This window comes from Camelina sativa, chromosome 3 (assembly GCF_000633955.1).
Source record: "Camelina sativa cultivar DH55 chromosome 3, Cs, whole genome shotgun sequence".
Classification (NCBI taxonomy): Eukaryota; Viridiplantae; Streptophyta; class Magnoliopsida; order Brassicales; family Brassicaceae; genus Camelina; species Camelina sativa.
Genome location: NC_025687.1, coordinates 21,184,782 through 21,208,127, shown reverse-complemented (window position 1 = coordinate 21,208,127; position 23,346 = coordinate 21,184,782). Strand labels below are relative to the sequence as shown.

Here is a 23,346-nt window from a genome sequence, read left to right as displayed (position 1 = left end):
CCATGAGAGTGGATTAACATGTTCTAGGAGATCATTGTCTAGAGATTAGCTCAAGTTGATTGAGATTTGTTGACCAAGTTAGATGACCTTAATCATTAGTCCAGCCCATGAATCCCTCCTCAAAACCTTCCTTGTCTATTGATTTCTTAGTCTAAATCCTGTTGTTTGGTCGTTGTTTGATTTACTTTGGTCTTGCTCTGTTTTGTTTGCATTGCTTTGTTTCTCGCATTTGTCTCACTCGACCCTGTACTCGATCGCACACTCGATCGAGTGCTTGCTCGAGCTCATCCCCAGAATTCTTGTTTATGCTTTGTGTTTGTCCTGTTTCAATTCCTGTTTCATTTTAGTTGCTTTTCTGTTACATTCATTTAGTTTCATGTTCATTACTTGCCTTGCATTAGTTTATTACTTGCATTACTATAGTTTCTATTTCTGTTTCATTGCATTGTTGTTTAGATCATCCTGTTCTCTTTACTTTTAGCATCTAGTTTTATAAGCTTTTACATTCTGCATTTTACATTCATCATTAGGTTGTTAGTGACAAACATCCTACATATTTGGCTTGACTTAGACAAATATTCATAACCTGATTGCTTGCATAACACTCATTTAGGATTGACATCTCTTATACTACAACAACATAAGGGAAATTGAAACTCCTTGCATTCCACCTGTTCATCATCACATCATATCATCTCATTCATCATCACCCACCACAAAATGCCAAGTTTCAGATTTTCTGTGTTTGACTTCTTCGCCGGGGTCTTCAAGTTTTTGTAACCCTTTGGTCGACCACATCCTTGTTTTTCTGGAGCAGTACTTGAACCAACACCATATAAGTAGTTGTTGACGTCATCAGATGGTCTAACGGTTCGTAGTGGTGTGACATCTACAGGAGGAGGAAGGCCAGCTGTTGAAGCAGTACTTAGACCATCCCCCGCAGCATTTGAGCAGTTGTAAGTGCGTATATATATAATCCTCAAAAAAAAATTATCTATAAAACAGTTAAATAGGGACACAACAAAGGTACCTTAACAACCTGAGAAATGAGATTGAGGGTTTACAAAAACAAGTAGCGGTATAGAAGTAAGAAGCAGGAGTGACACAAAAAATAGGATAATTACGAATGAAAAATGGTTGAAGAAACGTGCATGAAAATGGTTTTGGATATGTGAATGTGTGGTAGATAGAAAAATAATCCTCTATTTATAATCATTATATGCAATGGATTATTAATAGCCAAATCTCCATAATATAAATAAGTTTCAGTCATTAAAAATCCTAGATTTTTTCTATTACAATTTTATACACTGAATAATAGAAAAAAAATATGATTTTTAATGACTAAATCTTTATGTCTACTATGGAGATTTGGCAATTAATTTATCCGTTGCATATAATGATTATAAATAAAAGATTATTTTTCTATCTACTACAAACTCGCATATCCAAAAACCATTTTCATGCACGCTACTTCAACCATTTTTCATTCGTAATTTTCTTCTTTTCTGTGTCTCTCCTTCTTCTTACTTCTATTCTGCTACTCGTTTTTGTAAACCCTCTATCTCATTCTTAGGTTGTTAAGGTACCTTTGCTGTGTCCCTATTTAACTGTTTTATCTATAATTGTTGTTGAGGATTATATATATACGCACTTTAATTTATGTTCAAGCTATGATTTTTTTGTATTATTTGTTTGATTAATGTGTCATTATGAAAGGTCATATATAATAGATATTTTTTTTGTGTTTTTGTTTTTGTTCTTGTTGATGTCAAAATTGAAATTATATATGTATGATAATTCTACACAAGATATGTTCTCAGTCTCGTTGTTTGTGAGACTCCAATTTGATTAAGAGTTCTTCTTAATCCAGGGGATGTCATCAGTACATAATTCAGATCTGAACACATTGTTATGCAACTGAATACTAATCTGTGGTTTGAATATTGTCAAACAATAGTTTTAAAAACTCCTTTCAAAAACCTAATTTAATATATACATCATTTCAAGTCATTTTTTTGTCGCTTCCTAAGAATAATTTCAACTTTCTGAATCGAGTCTCAAATGCATTTTACCTTTGTTGCCTTTGAGAGATTAAAAATGATTTGCGAAATGTTTATTGTTGAGTCCTTGTTTACACTATCATCGAGTGTCTACATATATACTTGATTATTATTTTAGGGTTCCCATAATTCTCAGCTTTGCGTTTATAGAGCTGTAGTAAATGAATGGACTCCTTCATTTATTAGTGTTGCATAAAAAGAACTGTTTCTTTATTCTTTTATCATTATAAAAAATGCAACGACGGTTTTTTTTTTTGTTTCTTATTTAACTTTTCGAATGCTCAAAACCTTTGTATAATGTTATCCACAACCATATTTTGTAAACCTCTCACTATATTCTATCTACTTGTTTAATTTTGACTAATCTATGACTTCTTATTTTTGTATATTGATAGGATTTGCAATGGATAACCTCATCAACATCCCCTCCTCTAGTGGTGTCACGGCTTCCAAACATTAATTCATTTGATGATTCGAACAAGCGTTCTTCCGAGGCAGATGTTGGTCCTGGTACTGGTCCAAGTAACGATGAAACCCACATCATAACAGCCGGCTATCTTCCTCTGATGGTAGCACCAGTGCAAACCATTTGACACTCTAATGATTTGAACAACTACTCATATGCTGCGTGGGATGGTCTAAGTATTGCTTCAACAGCTGGCCTTCCTCCTCCTCTAGATGTCACACTACTACAAACCATTAGACCATCTTATGACGTCAACAACTACTTCTATGGTGTTGGTTCAAGTACTGCTCCAGAATAAAAAGGACGTGGTCGACCAAAGGGCTCCAAAAACGTGAAGACCCCGACGAAGAAGCCAAACACAGAAGATCCCAACAGCAAAAAGGTTCTCTTTCCCAGAAACTTTGATTCAGGAATAACCAAAACAGAGAGAGAAACCGGAAACCACACGATAGTTAAGGTTGTTTTGATGTGGTTAGGCAGAGAGTTTGCCAACTAAACCTCCAGAAACGCATCCTTACAACCGCGGACGCTAATCGCAGGACTATGGGGGTGCAAAATAATAGGAGAAGGCGGACGGGTCCTTTTCCTGGAGTAGAAGTAGTTTATATATTCTATTACTGAGGTGAAATGTGCTTAGTCAGGCTACACAAACAAACTGTCAGCGGCATTGATTATATGACGACTAGTGATGGTGAAGTAGAACCCCTTGCAGTGAGTGTGGTTACATCAAGACAGTACAATGATGAAACTGAGAACCTTGAATGGTTGATCTATTCTGGATATGGGGGAAGGAATAAGAACGGTTTACCTCAAGATCAGACTATGGAAAGAGGGAACCTTGCACTAGATACAAGTAGAAGAATAGGAAATGAAGGTAGAGTCATCTGAGGCAGAGGCGACCCCAACAATGATACTAGAAAGGGATACGTCTACGATGGGCTTTATCTTTTTTCTGAGACGTATTTTGTGATAGGAAAAAGCCGTTGTTAAGAGTTTAAGTTTAAAATGGTGAGGAAACCATGCCAACCTAATTCTGGTTATGCAAAATGGAAATTAGCTGATGATTTGAGGATGCAAGACCTGATTGGTTCAAGGCAAGGTTTTATACTTCCAGATCTTTCTTTTGGAAAAGAGGTTTTATGAGTCCCGCTGGTTAACGAAGTAGATGAAAATGACAAAACTATTCCTGGAGATTTTGAATACATCACATCTCAGCATTACTCAAGAATGACGCTTGATCTAAACATCGATCTCCAAGCACTTGGATTCAAGAATTTTCAAGGTCAACCGTCCTTTCATCAAAGCTGCATGTGCATGGACAGAAACGGTGGCGAGTTACTGTACCATAACTCAATTTTGGTTTGTTGTAAACCATTGATTTACAAATGCGGTGAATCTTGTTCATGCCCCAACGACTGTAAAAACCGATTAGCTCAAAACGGTTTGAAGCTTCACATGGAAGTGTTCAAGACAAGAAAGTGTGGTTGGGGTGTACGTTCTTGGGATCCAATCCGAGCGGGGACCTTGATCTGTGAGTTTGCTGGTGTTAGGAAAACAAAAGAAGAAGTACAAGAAAACGATAACTTCTTGTTTGACTCATCTCGGTTTTATATGAGATTTAAGTGGAACTACAAACCTAAGCTTGTGTGAGGATGTATGGGAAAGTGTCCCTGAAGTTTTTAATTTGACGACGCAAGTCTTGATAAGCGCCAAAGAAAAAGGGAATGTTGCTCGATTCATGAATCACAGTTGGAAGACTAATGTTTTCTGGCAGTCTATTGAATCTGATACATATGTTCGCATTGGGCTTTTTGCGATGAAGCATATTCCTCCGATGACAGAATTAACATATGACTATGGAGTTTTTTCTGTAGAGCGTATTGGAGAAGATGAGAGACTTTACAAAAGTAACAAGATTTGTCTTTGTGGTTCAGTCAACTGTCGTGGCTCTTTTGACTGATTTGTACTCTATATATCCTTATTTGGTTCTTTTGTAATTTGTTTCTCTAATTTCCATTTTTTGCCATTTAATTTATTTGTTTTTTCAATTTAATTAATTTTGACTACTAAAAAATGTTCTTGGTTTTCGTTGATTTTTTTTCTGTTCTTTAATTTCTTAGTTTTTTTTTTCCATTTAATTTTATCTACTAAAAAATATTATTTTTTCAATTTAATTTCTTTGTTTTTTCCATTTAAATTTGTCTAATTTCTCATTCATTAAATTCATTTGATGTTTAAAAAAATTACCGTAAAAGCCCTAATAATTAATTTGGTGAAATGCGAATATAAAAAATGATTTAAATTGGAAACATTCTAAAAAGGTATATATAGTAATATTTCTTCTATAACCACTTAACCTAGTTTCCTCCCGTAAAGTCGTATCACGCGATTGACTTTATCCCCAAGTAAAACAGTATTCATCGAGCAGCGCAAAATTTGTCGAGTAAAAGACGCCATGAACAGGCAGATGAACGATTTGGTGCTTCACCATAAATGCATCCAACGCTACACAAAATCATCGGACTCAACTTATGTAATAGAGACGCTTCCCACCGATATCATCATCGAGATACTCTCAAAATTACTTACAAATTCCATTGCAATATGTCGCTTAGTGTCAAAGCAATGGTCGTCGATACTTCGAAGTCCGGATTTCGCGGAATCTTTCCTCACCAGCTCCTTGGCTCGACCGCGTCTTTTGTTCACCTTCAGATGTGTCAGCAAGTGTCACCTCTTGCTATTCCATCAGCCTCAAAATTTTGATGAGAACGTAATTACTGTTGTAGCAACTGACTATCATATCGGTTTTTCTGGAAATTGGTGCATGCAAAATTTTCAATGTGTTCATGGACTTATCTATCTGAAACATAGGAAGGGGAGGTTAAATGGAAAAATAGATAGGGTTTATGTGCACGGGTCAGCAGAGACCTTTACCTAAGTTGGGAGTGTTGGATAGTCATTCAAAAAGGTTTCTCGGTTATGATCCTATCACGAAAGAATTCAAGGTTTTGTGCATAACATCGTCCAAAGAGCATCAAGTTCTGACACTAGGGAACGGAGGAGAACTCTCCTGGAGAAAGATTGAATGTTCGTTTCCGTATTATCCTCGGAAAATGAGCAACGCGATATGCACCAATGGCATTTTATATTACAAACATTCTAATTCCTTGATAGTATGTTTTGATGTTTGGTCTGAGAAATTTAGTTTTGTAGAAATAAAAATATAGGTCGACCTTTTGTGTCTATGATAACAGGATTTTCACACAGGGTATCAATTCCCTATGCAGTTGTAGTACAAAGGGTTATCAATCCAAATGGTTGTTATGCTAGCAGACAAGATATGATCAGAAGCTAGCAAGTCAAGCCAAGCAATATTGGGGTTTAATTTAACAATCCTAAGATAATCAAAAGGAAATAAAAAGGCAAGAACCACACGACCTAAGCATTCGATGCAAGCATTCGAGTACAGGATCGGGTGGAGTGATCAGGTTAAGAAATCAAGGATGAACAGCTCGAAGGTGTACACGAAGCTGGTGATCGAGTATCAGTTTGGGTATGGGTTCGAGTTAAGAATTAAAACGTAAACAATCAAGATGCGAAAGCTCCTAATGATGGGGTAATCAACTCCTAAGTGTTTCTCACCAATGTGGGATGTCCTACATACCTCAAGCAAATATTTCCTAGACAACGAATCTCCTAAATCTTGCTAAAACACTCTCATGATAGAAACAATCAACCTTGCTCACTCCCCTACCCAACTCTCGTTGGAGAAACATGACCAAACAGACATTACAAACTGATTCATTAATGTCAATAAACCCCTTAAACATCTAATCTCTTAGGCTAAGTGAGTAAATCTCTAGCATTGATTGATTCAAGCATTTCAACAACATCTCTCGATGGAAAAACACCCTATATCTACTCTCAACCTCTCGGTCTGAAAATAGCATTAAAAACACCAACCTAGAAGGAAATTTATATAGAATAAAGCACCTGTTTCCATCCAAAATGCACAAATGCAGGAATGCAACACCCTAAATGGCCTAAATGCTGATTCATACAGTTAATGACCTAAAATTGCTAAAGTTAGAGTATAAATAATGCAAAATATGGACAAAAAAGGAAGGCTAAAACTTGTAAATTAGAGAGTTCTCAGTCTAATAAACTATAAGGGAAAATTAGGTGTCCTAGTGCTTTTTCCTCACACTAGTTTTTCTCAGCTATGGGTTCTAGATGACACCAAAAAAGTGGTATGGTCGAAGCAAAACTCTGTTTTTCCGATACCACCTTTGAGGCTATAAGGGTAACTGATATGGGTGACCTTTTGAATTCTTCATCTTTCCAAACTATATTGAGAATGTGATGTTTCTCAAATAACATAGAGGGGGCTGATCATGGGGGTTTGATTCTAATTAACAGTTTTCAGAACTTTTACTATATTTCCACTTCACTTTATTATTGTCTAAACTCTTTCAATGACATCGATTTTGTTTTTCTTTTCTCATATTGGGTTGCTTATTGTTGATCATACTACTGCTACTGCTTTTTTTAGTGTAAATATGTATCACTTCAAGATTACCTAGACTTGAGAAAATTTTTACATAGAAAAGTAATAGCCACATCACCTTAATTCTTGTGATCCGTGTGAGTTTTTAACGATATAGTCTTGGGTCGTCATTTCCGGTAACCATATCTTTAATGTGATAATGTGTTGGCGACTTGATAGATCAATAAAGATGGTAATATGGAACTGAGCAAGTAATAGATCAGATAATATAAAACAAACAATCTACTGCACTACAAGTGGATAGTGCCATCCCAGTCATCCCAGCCATCGTTTAAACCGTTGATGTGTCATCCTAGTTATCGCTTAACGGTGCTAAGATCAATCAACATACTTACTCTCAAAAGAATGTGGGGTGGTTTCAAACAATGACTTTGGGTGGCTCACTCTCAAAAGAAGGAATGCTAGACAGTTGCGAAAACTATCTAAGATTGAGAATAATTAGGACATACAACTCTGCCGTTGGGATTTCCTCCCAAGAGAGCTTGTTTATAGTCACTAAGCTTGATTTTTGACTCTTATTAGACTGGTGCGGGATCAGTGAGATACAGAGATGACCCCGCCTCTGTGCTCTCATTTGACATGTATTTCTTCACTCTCTGCCCATTTACGGTAAACTCAGTCCCATCCTTCCCAAGTAAAGTCACTGCTCCATAGGGCATAACTTCTTTAATTGCAAAGGTTTCTGACCATCTCGACTTGAGCTTCACGGGGAATAGTCAAAGCTTCGAGTTGAATAGAAGGACTTTGTCTCCAGCTCTTAGATCCTTGTGTTGGATCTTTTTGTCGTGAAAGGCTTTGGTTCTTTCATTGTAGATCTTCGAATTATCATAAGCCTCTAACCGTATTTCATCAAGTTCGTGGAAATCCATTGATCTTCTTTCTTGAGCAGTTTTATGTCCAAGTTCAGGAGTTTTTTCGCCCAGATCGCTTTATATTGTACCTCAACTGGTAGGTGACAGTTTTTCCCATAAAAAAGCTGGAAAGTTGTTCGCCCAATCAGTGTTTTGTAAGCTGTCCTGTAGGCCCATAACACATCATCTAGCTTGAATGCCCAATCCTTTTTTGTGATTCCCACGATCCTGGCCAATATCGCCTTTATCTGTTTATTACTTACCTCCACTTGTCCACTGGTTTGTGGGTGTTAAGCTGTTGCGACTTTATGCTTGACTTCGTGCTTCCTTAACAAGCCATCGAAAACTCTGTTAATGAAGTGGGTTCCTCCATCACTGATCACTACTCTTGGGATTCCAAATCTCGGGAGAATGATGTTTTTGAACATCTTCATTATGACCTTGTGATCATTTGTCGGGCTGGTGATTGCTTCGACCCATTTTGAGACATAGTCGATGGCCACCAGGATGTACATGTTTCCATTCGAGGGTGGGATGAAAGGTCCCATGAAATCTATTTCCCAAACATCGAAAACTTCAACTTCTAAGATTGGCTGTTGAGGCATTTCATTCCTCCTACCGATGTTACCCATTTTCTGGCATGGGTCACACTTTGTTATGAAGAGATGTGCGTCTTTGAACATGGTTGGCTACCAAAGACCATCTTGAAGTATCTTTTGGACGGTTTTGAAGGTAGCAAAATGACCTCCATAGGCAGACCCATGACAATGCTCTAGTACCCCTCGGCTACACATCGTCTGAACATGCCATTTGTCCCTTTTTGTATAAATAAGGTTCATCCCCGTAATAGCTATTAACGTCCCTGAAGAACTTTTTCTTTTTGTGAGCATCATAGTCCTTATGAATTTTCCTGCACACCATGTAGTTCACGAAATCTGAGTCCCAGGGTAGCTTAGCCGACTCGACTGCCATGAACTTGATCAACCCGATTGACTCGGGAATCGAGTGAGCTATTGTGTGTCCGATTGTGTGGCTCATTTCTTCCAAGAAGTTGATGTGCATCAGTCTCTCTTCGGGCATTGAGTTGTCTATTGGAAGTGGATCCTCAATTCGCATTCTAGACAAATGGTCTACCACCCCGTTTTCAATTCCTTTTTTATCCAGAATCTCTATCTCGAATTCTTGCAGAAGAAGGATCCATCTGAGGAGCCTAGGTTTGGTGTCCTTTTTTGAGCAAATTTACCGTAGGGCAGCATGATCCGTGAAAACAACCACTTTCGATCCGACCAAGTAACTTCAGAACTTCTCAAAAGCGAAAACCACAACAAGGAGCTCTTTTTCAGTTGTCGGATACCTTTTTTGGGCATCGTCCATGGTTCTGCTGGTGTAGTAGATCACATGGAGCTTTTTATCTATCCTTTGTCCTAGTACTGCCCCCACAACTTAATCTGATGCGTCACACATAATCTAAGGATGATCCTAATTAGGTGCTTGAACTATTGGTGCACTCACCAAAGCTTCCTTTATCTTGTTGAAAGCATCTAAACAATCCTTGTCGACAATAAATTCTGCTTCTTTGCAAAGGAGTCGCGTTAACGGTCGGGCGATCTTAGAGAAGTCTTTAATAAATCGCATGTAGAACCCTGTGTGACCTACGAAGCTTGTGATGTCTTTCACCAATTTAGGATGTTGCAATTGAACCATCAGTTCTATCTTAGCCTTGTCAACCTCTATCCCCTTTTCTGAGATCTTGTGGCCTAGGACTATCCCCTCCTGAACCATAAAGTGGCACTTTTCCCAGTTTAACACTAGGTTGGTCTCTTCACACCTTTTGAGCACCTTTCAAAGGTTTGAAAGACAGGATGAGAAAGAGGCTCCATATACTGAAAAGTCATCCATGAAAACCTCCACCATCTCTTCTATTAAATCCGAGAAGATGGACGTCATGCATCTTTGGAAAGTTGCGGGAGCGTTGCACAAACCGAAGGACATCCTCTTATAGGTAAAGGTACCATAAGGACAGGTGAATGTCATTTCTCCTGGTCGGCCGGGTGTAAAGGGATTTGGTAAAATCCACTATACCCGTCAAGGAAACAGTAGTACGGGTGGTTAGCGAGCCGTTCCAGCATCTGGTCAATGAAAGGCAGGGGAAAGTGATCTTTCCTAGAAACCGCATTAAGCTTCTTATAGTCAATACACATTCGATGACCCGTTATTGTCCTAGTGGGAATTAGCTCATCTTTCTCGTTTTTGACAATGGTGATTCCTCCTTTCTTTGGAACGCAGTGCACTGGAGATACCCAAGTACTATCAGAGATGGGGTAGATAACTCCAGCATCGAGTATCTTCAGAATTTCGTTTTTCACCACTTTTTTCAGGTTCAGGTTTAGCCGAAGCTGAGGTTCCACAACAGAAAACGATTCATCCTCTAGGTTTATCCGGTGGGTGCAGAGATCAGGGGATATACCCTTGATGTCATCTAGAGTGTAGCCAATTTGCTCCTCGATAATTTCTAAACAAAGTGCAAAGCAAATTCAGCTCTTTTTCGGGCAGGCTAGAATTGACGATAACTAGATAAGTTGAATTAGGACCTAAGAAAGTGTACCTTAGCCCAGACGGAAGAGGTTTGAGTTCTACTTTAGGCGTCTTTGACTCGGACCAATCATCAGTGGCTTGTAGTTGCGACTCGGAATGGTGTTTGATTACCCTGCTCGGTGGATTGGTCGTGTTAGTGATCGGGCTGGTGATCGGGTGGTCTGGTGTTATGCAGCTGCACGACATGATGCAGGAGGTGACAACTGACTTGTTCAAGCTTTGGTTGTCAAGCATCATCCTCTCTTTTTCAGCTTCCCCCATGTTTTTACTCATCTCCGGTTCGATGACTTCTCGATAATTATCGAGCAATTCCATATAGAGCTCTGTTTCTTTGTGTATGAATCTCTCCTCACTATCTTTAGTTAGCGCTGTTTGTAAGCAATCCCCAATTGTTATTTCCTCAAACGCCTCCTCACGCAGTTTTTCTAATTTCTCTATCCAGAAGGTTTGCCCTACGATTATGGGCTTTTTCATAGTTCCAAATATCAAACTGCATAGTAAGGTCTTCCCCAAGCTTCAGATCGATCTTCCCGTTCCTCACATCTATCATTGCTCATGCGGTGGCTAAGAATGGTTGTCCTAAGATAAGCGGATCCCTTGGTTCTACATCCATTTCCAAAACCACAAAGTCGGTTGGTACGTCTACGGATCCTACCTTGACCGGCAAGTCTTCCAATACTCCACTTGGTAACCTTGTAGTTCGATCTGCTAGAACTGGCTGGATGTCGGTGGGTTTGAATTTCTCAAATCCAAGACGTTTGGCTACAATTAAAGGCATTAAGCTGACTGATGCCCCTAAGTCGCAGAGACATCTTCCAAACGTCAAAGGTCCAATAAAGCTAGGTAATGTGAACAACCCCGGGTTGCTCAGTTTCTTAGGTGCAGTAATCCTCTGGATTATAGCACTGCAATCGTGATTGAGTATGACCATTCCTTGAACTTGTTTGATCTGTTCCATCACCGCATTCTTCAGGAATTTCTGGTAAGGGGATACTAGGGTAAAAACGTCCATTAGAGGCATGCGAAGCTCGAGTTCCTGCATCTGTTTTTCGAACAATGCCTTGTACTTCTCAAGAATTTTCTTGCGAAATCGTCCAAGAAATGGAAAGGGTGGCTTGTAAGATGGAGGGATGAATCGTCTCTCTTTCTGTTTCTCTCCTCCTGGTTTGTCTGTAGGTAGTGGACTTACTGGAATGTCCACCCGATCATCTATCCGGGTGGTGTGATCGGGTAAAGGGTCGGGTTGTTCTGTGGAATGGTCTGGTGGATGAGTAGGAGTGGGCGGCTCACGGTGATCCTCCCTATCTAAGTCATTGCTGGCCGCAGGAATGTTTTGTGGTGCCACCCGAGGTGGTAAGTGGCGTCCACTCCGTATGGCTATTGCAAGCGCAGACTCCTGACTTTTTGAGGTTGAAGCTGATTTATCTATAAGCATCTGAATTCGATAGCTCAAAGCATCAAACTTGTTGTGTAGTTTCTGATAATTGGCCGATAAGCGGCTGGCGAGATTATCGAATTGTGTATTAATATGTACGACATTGGACTTCTGAGTTAACAGGACTTGGTGCATCATTGAGAGCAAATTAAGGGATGAAGAAGTGTGTGAAGTTATTGGGCTGATAGTCTGGTGATTGGGGATGTAGGTTTCGGCCTTGTGATGTTACCTCCTTGCTTGTTGATGTAATTCACATCCTCTAACTAAGCACTCTACCCATCTTGTTGTTGAAACTGGTCTTCCTCTAAGATGGCGTGGACATGCTGCTGCTGGTGGAGGAGTGATAACATCATTATTTTACCCATTTTAGCTATACTTTTCATATGCATTTAAGACTAGTTTGATGAGATTTCAGGTATAAAAGGTCTATTATCAAGTATTTCAGGTTTCAAAAAGGTTTTACAGGTTTTATAGTAAAAACGACCAAAAGACAAGGAAAATACGTTTCATGACAGATTCAAAGCTTTACAGTACGGGCAACTTTTGAAGACCTTCCAGAACTCACATTTTGACGTGCTTGGTGTCTATGGAAAGTGTCATCCAGCTTCTTAAGGTGTTGTGCTTCAAGCTTCGCATAGCCAAGACATCCAAACACAAACAAGTGTTCTAGGTTTGGTTTCTTTCCCTTAAACACCTCATATGGTATTTTTCCAAATAGCACTCTTATTTCAACCCTGTTTATAAGATAAGTAGCATCTCTTAGCGCTTCCCCCCATAAGTAGTTTGACAAACTCCTATGCTTTAACATGCTCCTAGTCATATCCATCAATTTCATGTTCCTTCTCTCAACTACCCCATTTTATTGGGGTGAGTAGGGTGCAGTTAGGTGCTCTCGATGCCGGTACTTTCACAAAACGATTTGAACTCTTGTGAAGTATATTCACCTCCTCTGTCACTTTGAAACGTCTTGATCACAGTTCCAGTTTCTTTCTCTATGTGAGCTTTAAATTTCGTGAACTTCTCAAATGTCTCGCTGTTTTCTTTTAGGAGTATCGTCCACATGTACCAGGAATGGTCATCGATTAACACGAAGATATACTTGTTTCTTGCCATTGTGGACGGTGTTATAGGTCCACAAAGGTCTCTATGTATAAGCTCAAGTGTTTGTTTGGCGCGAAAATCAATTGATTGAGGAAACACCTTTCTGACTTGCTTTCTAAGAAAACATGAAGAACAGATCTCTTTATAAACTGCCATACTCGGAATTCCTATCACCAAGTTTTTCTTGACTATCAATCTCATGGTTTTTATGCCAATATGCCCCAATCTTGCATGCCATATCGTCGAATCACTCACCGCTTCTAGCTGTAAGCACCTAGGAGGTTTGACATCCATAACAATCTTGTAAAGACGGTTCTTAGACCTACTCGCCTTTACTAGAAGCATTCCATCCCGATGATGTAGTGTTAGGTAGTCTTCCCTCATACGCACATCACATCCAGACTCAGTTGTATGTCCAAGGCTAATGATGTTACATTTGCCAATACCTTTCTTTCTCCGTCTTTGGTACGAACAATATAGAACCCTTTCCTTTGATAACGATCCTTGAATTAGCACCAAAACTGACCTTTCCGGAGACCGTGTCATCAATTTTTGAGAATAATTTATGGTTTCCCAACATATGGTTACTAGCCCCATTGTCTAAGTACCAAACATTGTCTGACTGAATCCCAAACAAGCTCGACTTCACGTTCCTTTCATTGAGATACACCATCTCATGCATCATCAATGCTTCAGTCGTTTGCGTTTCATCTCCCTCATTCTCTAGTGTTTCTTAGAGCTTAAGCAACATGTCAGGACAGTTCGATGCATAGTGTCCCGCCTTGTCTCATCGGTAACACACAATCTTTGATCTATCACGTTCGTTTCTGAAACGTCCGAATTGTGGTTTCCCAAAGCGTCTACGGCCTCATCCTCTTGTATATAACTGTCCTCCTTGACCTCTACCACGACCTGAACCATAGTTCCCTTGATAGGATTGTGAATACAAATTTGCATACATGAGCTTTCCTTGATCGTGGGTCTGATCTTCTTCTTCTTCACCAATTCGTTCTTCGTAGGTTTTCAATCTTCCAAAAATGTCTTCAAAGCTCGTCGTGTTGAGATCAAGGACATGTTCAAGAGACGCAATAATATGAATATATCTCCTTTGTGGTAGACTTTTAAGGAATTTCTTGACAAGCTTCGACTCCTCAAAATGTTTTCTCCAAGACTTGCGGATTTGGAGCTGAGTTCCGAGAGTCTGCCAACAAATTCATCAATGGTGTCGCTGTCCTTCATCTTCATGCGATCAAATATTGCCATCAATGTTTGTAGCCTTGCTTCCCTCAGGTGTCCAAATCTCCAACTTGAAGAATCAAATCCTCCGGTATTGACTGGAATAAGAAGGCTCTGGCCAATTCGTTCTGATCTTCATAGGTTGATCCTGGGTTGATATATTCCCACACTTTGTTTACTGAGTAGTACCTTCATGAGCATTGCCCAAACCGTATAGTTCGTAACATTCAACATTGGACATTGGATGCTAGAGGAACTACTCTCCTTTGGTTTGATCAGAACAATTTCACTCATACTTCATGTCTTCAAAAGAAAATCTTCTTTACGAGGTTGTTTGTATTTTGGCTCTAATACCAATTATTGATATAGGTCTTTAAGAAACTTAAGAAGAACAAAGTATGACTCTCTTTATTAGCTTAAGCTCTCAAGTTCTCAAAACCTTACAATCTTATGCCATGACTTGACATCTTTATTTATAATAACACCAATCCTAATCCTAATAGAAAACATCTATGCTTAGATAACTCCTAAACATATTAGATCCTTATCCTTTAAACCATAACTCGGTTAGGATTAGGCTAACCTCCAACCTAGGTTATCTTCAAGCTTACATCAACATAATAATGAATCTATTTAATTATAATAACATGCTATGGCTCCAAATATACTTCAATTTATGAGAGGTGTCTATACATTTGCATATTTTTTATAGATTATCTCATTTATGTATCTTTGAAACAATACGAATATTGTGAGAGCAATCTACATAAACATATGTATCATAACTTTTAGGAAGAGTTTTTTGTATCATACTCCTAAAAACACGTTTCTGGGAGATGAAAGGAAAAAATTGTGACTCTTGACTTTCAAAGTGTTTGCTGACGCTGAGACATTATGCAAGTCAACTCATCATATGTAAAGTAAGGAATGTTGCAAATTAAAAGCCTGCTTTTGCCTTAAAAAATGAACACCCTTAGGGTCTCTCGAATACTTTCAAGGGGATAAAGGTTCGATGAGCCTAAAAATCCCTATCTCTACAAGAGTTTCAGATGCATGCAAGGCAACTGACTGGATCAATGCCTCCCCTAGATCAGATCAAGCTCTGACCCTCCAAATTCAAATTCCCACAAATTCAGCAGATGTGGACTCTTTTCAGTGGGTTATTGATGGAAAATCTTACAAGGGCTACTCTGCATCCAAAACATGGGAGAAACTTAGGCCAAGGGACACAACAAAAGATTGGACACCTTTTATCTAGTTTAAGGGACGTACATACCCCAAAACATGCATTTAATATATATGTGGACCTTAGAGAAAGTTAATCATTATAACGTCCCAACCGCCACCTTTTAGTGGGCCGCATGTCAAATCCCAGTCCATGTGTCCACCTTTTTTAATGGGCCTCACGTCCTCTCACAAGACCCATGAGCCCATCTATATACGACGGTCGGTTTGCTACGTCCGAGAGGCTTTAAAGACTTTTTACCGTTCCTACAAGTCACCACATGATATTTCTCTTTGTTTTGTCCTCACTCGCACTGTTCTGACAGTCACTTCCCAAAAGGTCACTCATCCTGAGACTACTCAAGCTCAAGCACGCTTAACTGTGGAGATCTCTCAGGCCTCTTGACCGAAAAGATAAGTGTACTTTGGTGACATAGGTGCTCAAATCAATTCTTTTAAACCTCTCTGCAAGTTTCTAAAACTGGGGTGTCACAATTCTTTTAAACCAAAAGCGTCACCCCTTTTGGTGTGAGTCCACTTGACGCCACACTAGTATGGGTTCGACTCTGATACCCCGGTTTCAAAGACTTGTAGAGAGGTTTCTCGTAATTATCCCATTTAGATATTTGTGTACAAATTTTCAGCTACTCCCTCTCTTCCTTGCAAAAGATTTCCATGTTCCAAAAAGTTTGATTTTCTACAATTTTGAATTAATTAAAGTTCATATTTTGTAAACTTAAAGAAATAATCATTGAGAATATTTTTAAATTATTTTTGGTCTAAAATTAAAGGATTTAATTCTCTTGTGCCCCTATCCCAAAATTTCCTTTCTACATTATCCACCTTAATTCTACATACCTATCTACTATTCCAATAATTCTTAATCTTAGTTTTGCCCTTTGTTTAGTTTTGCATTATTTAAATAAAATCAATATATTGAATATATTTTTTAAAAAAACAGAAAAAACAAGCCAATCACATTTCTTCTCTTTCCCAACTCAAAACCATCCGTACGACCCACAAAACACAAATCTTCCACCATTGAACAACCATTGAAGCTCGGTTTAGGTAATTTTTTGGTCTATTCAACTGTTTTTGGTCAATTTCGAGGTATTTGAAACTTTTTTATGGTGTAGATAGTGTTGATGTGTTAGATTTGTAATGTGTTCTAATTTGGGGACATTCTTAGATTTGTTATATGAATTCATTTTTTGTATGTTAATCCTGTTAATTCTCATTTGTTCAAGTCTATTAGAGGCAGAGTACGTTTATAATTTATGGACCAAGTGGTTGAATTGAGCTAGATATAAATTGGATTACGTTTATAACTGATATTAACTGATACAATTGGTACATCTAAAGGAAAGCAAAAACTATTCTAATGTTAGTTTGAATGCTATTTGCAGGGAGTAATGAATAATAATCTTTGCACATTCATTCATTTTGATTATGGGAGAAATTATTTAAACAATGGATTTCAAGAGAAGATGTTAGGCATGCTTTTTTGATGAAAGCACCTATTGAGCAAGTTACTTATTCGGCATTGGTTGATAAAATATGTAAAAAGATGATGCTAGCTGCAGGGACGAAGATGAAGTTTAGCTACATTACAGTTTCAGTGAATCCTAAAAACCAATATATATCTTTGATGATGAGGATCTTTTGTGTTATCTAGAATGGAATCAAACTGAATTTAATGTAATGCATGTGGAGCTGGATAAAGATGACGAACAAGATCAAGGGTGTGTACAAAAAAGAGTTGGTGAAGCTTGTGAAGCTGGTAAAGTTGGTGAAGTTGGTAAAGTTGCAGAAACTGGTCAAGTTACAAAAATTTGTAAAGTTGCAGAGGAGTTGATTTCAAGTGCAGGAATTTGTCTTGGTGATGGTGTCATGACTCTTTATGCAGGTTAAACGTGTGAAAAAAAATGAGCTGACCCGAAATGATGAAAATGTTGCAAGTGATGAACGAGAAGACATGCTGCAAATGTGTAATGGTGATAGGCTTCAAGGTACTAAGGTAAATGTTGAATGGGAAGATGGTTTGAATTTGACTGTAGGTCAAGAATTTGGAAGTAAGAAAGTAGTACAAGATCTTCTTGAAAAACAAGCACATAAGAGCTGTTATAAGTTTGTAATAGTGAAGTCAGAACCAAAGCTGTATGTGGTAAAATGCAGTGAAACAAAAAAAGGCTGCAAGTGGTCATTAAGAGTTGCGAAGCTTAAGAATTCAGAGTGTTTCTCGGTTAGAACTTACAACAAGTTGCATTTGTGTTTTCGTTCAACTACAAGTACAAACAGAATTAAAAGAAAAGGCACACCAAGGTTAATAGTATCTGTTTTGCGTGATGATTATCCATGTAAGCTTAAGACTCCTGTTCCCAAAGAAGTCATACCATTGGTTCAATCAAGAGTTGGTGTTAAAGTGTCGTATTCCACCGCATGGAGAGGGAAAAAGGAGGATGAGAATGATGTTCGCGGTAGTGATGAGGAAAATTACAAAATATTGCATTCTTATTTGCACATGTTAGAAATTGTGAATCCACGAACTATTTCATTTGTGGAATTGGATGAGAAGAAGAGATTTCAGTACTTATTCTTTGCATTAGGAGCTTGCATTGAAGGGTTTGCTGCTATGAGAAAAGTGATTATTGTGGATGGAACTCACCTTAAGACTTCACAAGGTGGAGTGCTCATTATTGCTTCAGCTCAAGACCCAGATCATCACCATTATCATATTGCTTTTGGTGTAGTTGATGGTGAGAAAGAAGCGAGTTGGAGTTGGTTTTTCTATAAGCTAAAATCAATAATTCCAGATGGTCCTGAGCTTGTGTTCGTTTCTGATAGATGTCCAAGCCTTATCAAGTCAGTACGTGAAGTGTACCGTTTTGTCAAAACATGGTTATTGAATATACCATTTGGCTCAAAATGTGAAAGGAGCATGTAGTAAGGTCAGCAAAAAAACTGTTGGAAAAAAATTCATCACATGCGCTAGGTCTTATACAGAGGCTAAGTTCAAGAAACTTTATGGTGATTTCAGGGAAAGGTATCATGCTAAAGCAAATTATCTAGATAAATATGTTGAAGCAAAAAATTGGGCAAGATGTTATTTTCCAGCAGAAAGATACAACATAGACACCAGCAATTATGTTGAATCCATTAATGGTGTTTTCAAAGAAGCAAGACAGTTATCACTCTTACCAATGATTGATGCTATTGTTGATAAATTCGCAGAGTGGTATAACAAACATAGAAATGAAGCTGAAGATGCACCAATTACGCAAATGATGGTGCCTTTTGTTGAGAAAGTGTTGCACTCGAGATGTGCAAATGCGAAGTTGTTACCGATGAATGAACTAAATAGCTTCTTTTTGGTGTACAATGTGATCGGAGTTGATAGCGTTGGCTATTTGGTAGACCTGAAAAACAAAACTTGCTCTTGCAAGCAATTTGATATTGATCAATATCTATGTGAGCATGCAATAGCTGCTGCAATGGAAGCAACTAATAATATAGAAAACGAGATTCAATTACAAGATTTATGCTCCAAATATTATTGGATGGAGCAGTGGTCATTGGCGTATTGCCGAACGATATATCCATTATCCCATATGTCTCAGTGGGTTTGTACCTGATCACGTACGAGAGAAGTTTGTCTTTCCTCCTTCGATTAATGAAAATAAAAAGAAAAGAGGAAGACCAGAGACGACAAGGTTTTCTTTCCTAGGAGAACATGGAAGAAAGAAGAAGAAAACTACTATTGGAAGCTTGTATGACGTTTTCCGTGATTAATTTCTATGTAGGTGTTGTTCTTTTATGTTTGTATGACAGTTTTTGGTTGTGAAACTCGTTTGTTCAGTTTTGGTACAACTAACTGTAACAAGAACACATGTGGTACAACCACATTATATTTACATACCTAGCAAATTAATTTTCGTGGTACAACTGATTCTAACAGGAACAACTGTGGTACAACTACGTTTTATTTACATAATCTGGCAAATTAATTTCCATGGTACAACTAACTGTAACAGAAACAAATGGGGTAAAACTAATTTAAAGTTTGAACTTTAAAATTAAAGAAATTTATTTTTAATATTAAAATAAATTTAACTGCATTGTTACATTTTGTATTCCTAAGTGACGACCATTGCTTCGCCACACAACGACAGATCGCTATAGATTTCGCAGGTAATCTTAAGAGTATCTCGATGATGAGATCGAGGGGAAGCGTAATTGTGTTTTCACTTTCTCTTGTGTACATTGAGGCTGATGATTGTGTGTTACGTCGGACGATTTTGCAGCGATCCATATTTGTGGTAAAATGCTCTATTCCAGCCTCTACTAGCCTAGGTATACCGTTCTTTCCACTTAGGAATACAAAATACTGAGAATTACTATAATCTTCTCAAAATCTATATTTTTTTGGCATATCTTTTCAAAATCTTTAGTTTCCTATTTTAATATTATTTTTCCCCGAGCATTCATAAACAGAATTATGAGTTTATCGTAAGGATATTTTGGTTTTTGCTATAAGCTTCTTTAAAAATTGAATCCTCGATGAGATTACAAAAAAATTAAATATGAAAAAAATTTGAATATTAAAGATTACTAATAAATAGTTTCATTTTCATTCACTTTTTGAAAAGATTAAATATTTTGATATTTTTTTAATTGTAGTTATTATATATGTATCTACTAAAAATAAATACAATATAACTATCCATTAAAAACTAGAAAACCATCACATTGATTTTATTGTTTCTATTTATATTTATTATCATATTATACTGTTATTTATTTTATTAAATTGAGGTCAAAGAATATTATTAATCTATAATTCGTTTAATACATAAACAGATAAAAATCGAATTATGAGACATTTTATTGGAATATAAGCTTCTCAATTAGACCAATCAATATAATGGGAAAAGCCGGTACAAATAAAAGCAAAATTTTTGTTGAATCACCACTATTGTCATTCTTAGTTCTTTTACTTTTTCTCGAGAAACATTATTGTGTTGTAAAACACTTAGTGGACTCCATAGACCGGCCCGTTTACAGTCCATTAGGACATGGCCTTACGGTCCATATTATGTATCTCGGCCCATCGGTCCATGAGACTTAGTTTATGTCGATTTGGGCTTTGACCTTTGTACTCTCTATATATATGTAACCTCCATCCGATTATATTAATAAGACAAGAGATTTCGTTCCCTAAACTCTCTAGTTTCACAACACGTTATCAGCACGATAGCCTCTTACCCTAAAACCCTAAAAGCAGCCGCCGCTTCTCAAACCCTAAAACCCTAAGGCAGCCGCCGATTCTCTTCTCTCTTCCAAAACCCTAAACCGCTTTCTGTTCTTACTTCCATCCGAGACTAAACATCTTTCTGTTCGAAGATCTCCTTGTTCACGAGCATACCTTAAACTCGTGATCAAGTTTCTATCGATAACTTGATCGAGGTTCGTGGTCCGTGTTCGGGGGTGAGTTCATGTGCAAGCGGTACGTGATTCCGGACGAGAGAAGTACAAGGAGCAGTTCGTGGGAAGCTGTTCGTGGTTCGTGGTAGCTGTTCGTGGTTCGTGATCAAAGGTACAACCGAGGTCTGTTAGCTCCCGGTTCATATCCAGTCAGATCCAAATCGGTGAAAGGTAAAAATATGGTCGAACCCTCTTAGAACCCTATTACCGAATCTGAACCTTGAACAAGCTATTAAACCCTAATACATCCAAGTACATAAACAAACAAACCTTAAAATTTCTATCCATGTAAATCTTAAAATCGGTTGCATAGGACTGTTAGATTGTTTGTGAATTGCACCAAGATATATCAAGCTTAAAATCCGATTGATTGATTAATTGTCTATGCTTGCTTGATTATTTGTTGCATTCGAACCTAGAAATTAAAACTGTTAAAATCGAGTATTGTTCTAGGATTTAAAACTTGGATCATTCATGCATCATAATTAAAATCGGATCATTGTATAGGATGATTAGAATCGGCTGCATGAATTCTTAATTAGGATTTCTTAAATTCGAAAATTTATCTTGTGTTTTAGGATTGAAATCAGAAATTAAATCATGGATTAGGATAAGTTCCTAATTCAAATATAGCAATTATCTAAATCCCTTAAAAAGAATATTTGCTAAATCCTAGACTAAAAAGGAAAACTTAAGAAAAGGAAATCCTATCTAGAAATAAGGAAATTGTTGCATGCATTATCTATTTGCTTTTGTTGTCTTTGCATGCATGAATTTATAACCACAAAATTATGAGTAAAGGCAAGGCATGTTTCGGTCTCAAATACCGCATGACCTAAGACTAAAATGATTCCATGGTTCGGTCTTAAACACCGCATGGCATGATCCAAATGAATTACATGGTTCGGTCTTAAAAACCGCATGATATAATCGGGTGCATGTTTTGTAAAATCAAAGGACCTATCTGAGTATATTAAGGATGATAATGGTTGCACTAAAAGAATAAATATAAGGCAATTTTGCATACACACCATCACCTTGCTGAGAGTCTCAAGGACAAAGTACCATACCATTGAGAATCTTATTAACCTTTGGACAGAGTTGAAAAACAAATATGGACACCAACAGATGGTGCTCCTACCAAAGGCTCAATTCGAAAAACCTAAGGATCCAGGACTTCAAATCCGTGGATGAGTATAACTCTGAGCTTTTTAGGATTGTCTCACTCCTTAAGTTGTGTGGTACTGAAGTCACGGAGAGAGAGTTACTAGAGAAGACTTTGTCTACTTTTAGTATTCACAATATAGTACTTCAGCAACAGTACCGTGAAAATGAGCTGTTAATGAATAGTGCTATGAGACCTCCCGGTACAATCCCATTACCGGAAACACAGAAGGTTGATGTGGCAAAACAGAATGAGCCTAAACAGCCTAAAGAGCCCAAGGAGACCAACTACGTTCACAGAAAAAGACACTATGGCCGTGGCCGTGGTGGCAGAGGACGTGGTGGTCGTTGGGGCCAAGCAATCCGTTTTGATGGTTACGGCCGTGGTGGTCGTGGCCGTGGGTCCTTTAAACCGNCGGTGGTAGGGGCCGTGGGTCCTTTAAACCGCAAATCAAGGCTAAATCGGTTTGTCACCGATGTGTAAATGAAAAGTGCAATGAAGCTCACAAGGTTGACATGACAAAGAAAAATCCTAAAGAGCCTAAAGAGCCAAAGAGACTAATGAGTCTATCTATGTCCATAGAGACAAGTATGGCCGTGGCCAAGGAAGAAGTGGACACGGTGGTCCTGGTCGTGGGACTTACCAAAGACATAATTATGATGGTCAAGGCTATAGAAACCGATTAGGCTTCGGCCGTGGTCGGGGTAAAGGCCGCGGGTTATCTAAACCCGCAACATAAGACCAAGTCCACTTGTAATAATAATTATGGTATAGAAAACCATAAGATAAAGACATGCAGAACTCCTAAATTGGATTATGAGATTTTGATTGCCTAAAGAAAAATATTTAAACTCATGTGGTGTATTATTTTAATTTCTATGCTTTTGAATTTGATTGAATTATTATTTTGATTTAAATCCAATTATTTTATTTCCTTTAATATATATTAAAACATAAATCCTTGTCCATTATTGGAAATGGTTAAGGACAAGAAAATAAGTGTGGTGGATAGTGGATTAAGCCACACAAAGCCAATATTAGCAAAGATAAGCGGGTATAGCAAGCCTAAGTAAAGGCTACGGCCAGGCATATATTTTATGGCACACATTTTGAACTAAGTGTTGCATTATAATCACCCAGCTCTAAGAGAAGCTTATTGAGC

At 37.9% G+C, this 23,346-nt stretch overlaps 2 protein-coding genes and 2 pseudogenes across 2 annotated transcripts; all 4 read left to right on the top strand.

Moving 5' to 3' along the window:
• The window catches only part of LOC104779166, a 9,289-nt pseudogene extending 4,800 nt beyond the window's left edge, over positions 1–4,489 (top strand).
• Positions 4,985–6,892, top strand: LOC109130714 (annotated as a pseudogene).
• LOC104779165 lies at positions 17,240–19,170 on the top strand. Its single transcript, XM_010503550.1, has 3 exons — positions 17,240–17,359; positions 17,445–18,400; positions 18,576–19,170. The coding sequence occupies exons 1-3, from the start codon at positions 17,240–17,242 to the stop codon at positions 19,168–19,170; spliced, it is 1,671 nt and encodes a 556-aa protein (XP_010501852.1).
• On the top strand, positions 22,362–22,923 carry LOC104779164 (glycine-rich cell wall structural protein-like). Its single transcript, XM_010503549.1, has 2 exons — positions 22,362–22,648; positions 22,767–22,923. Exons 1-2 carry the CDS (start codon positions 22,362–22,364, stop codon positions 22,921–22,923), a joined length of 444 nt encoding a protein of 147 aa, XP_010501851.1.

Bases quoted from the DNA above. Each gene is read 5' to 3' on its own strand.
- LOC104779165 (XM_010503550.1), top strand. From the start codon at position 17,240: ATGCATGTGGAGCTGGATAAAGATGACGAACAAGATCAAGGGTGTGTA. The intron at 17,360-17,444 runs GTTACAAAAATT...CTCTTTATGCAG, and splicing joins AAGTTGCAGAAACTGGTCAA to GTTAAACGTGTGAAAAAAAA. The intron at 18,401-18,575 runs GTCAGTACGTGA...TGGTGATTTCAG, and splicing joins AGATGTCCAAGCCTTATCAA to GGAAAGGTATCATGCTAAAG.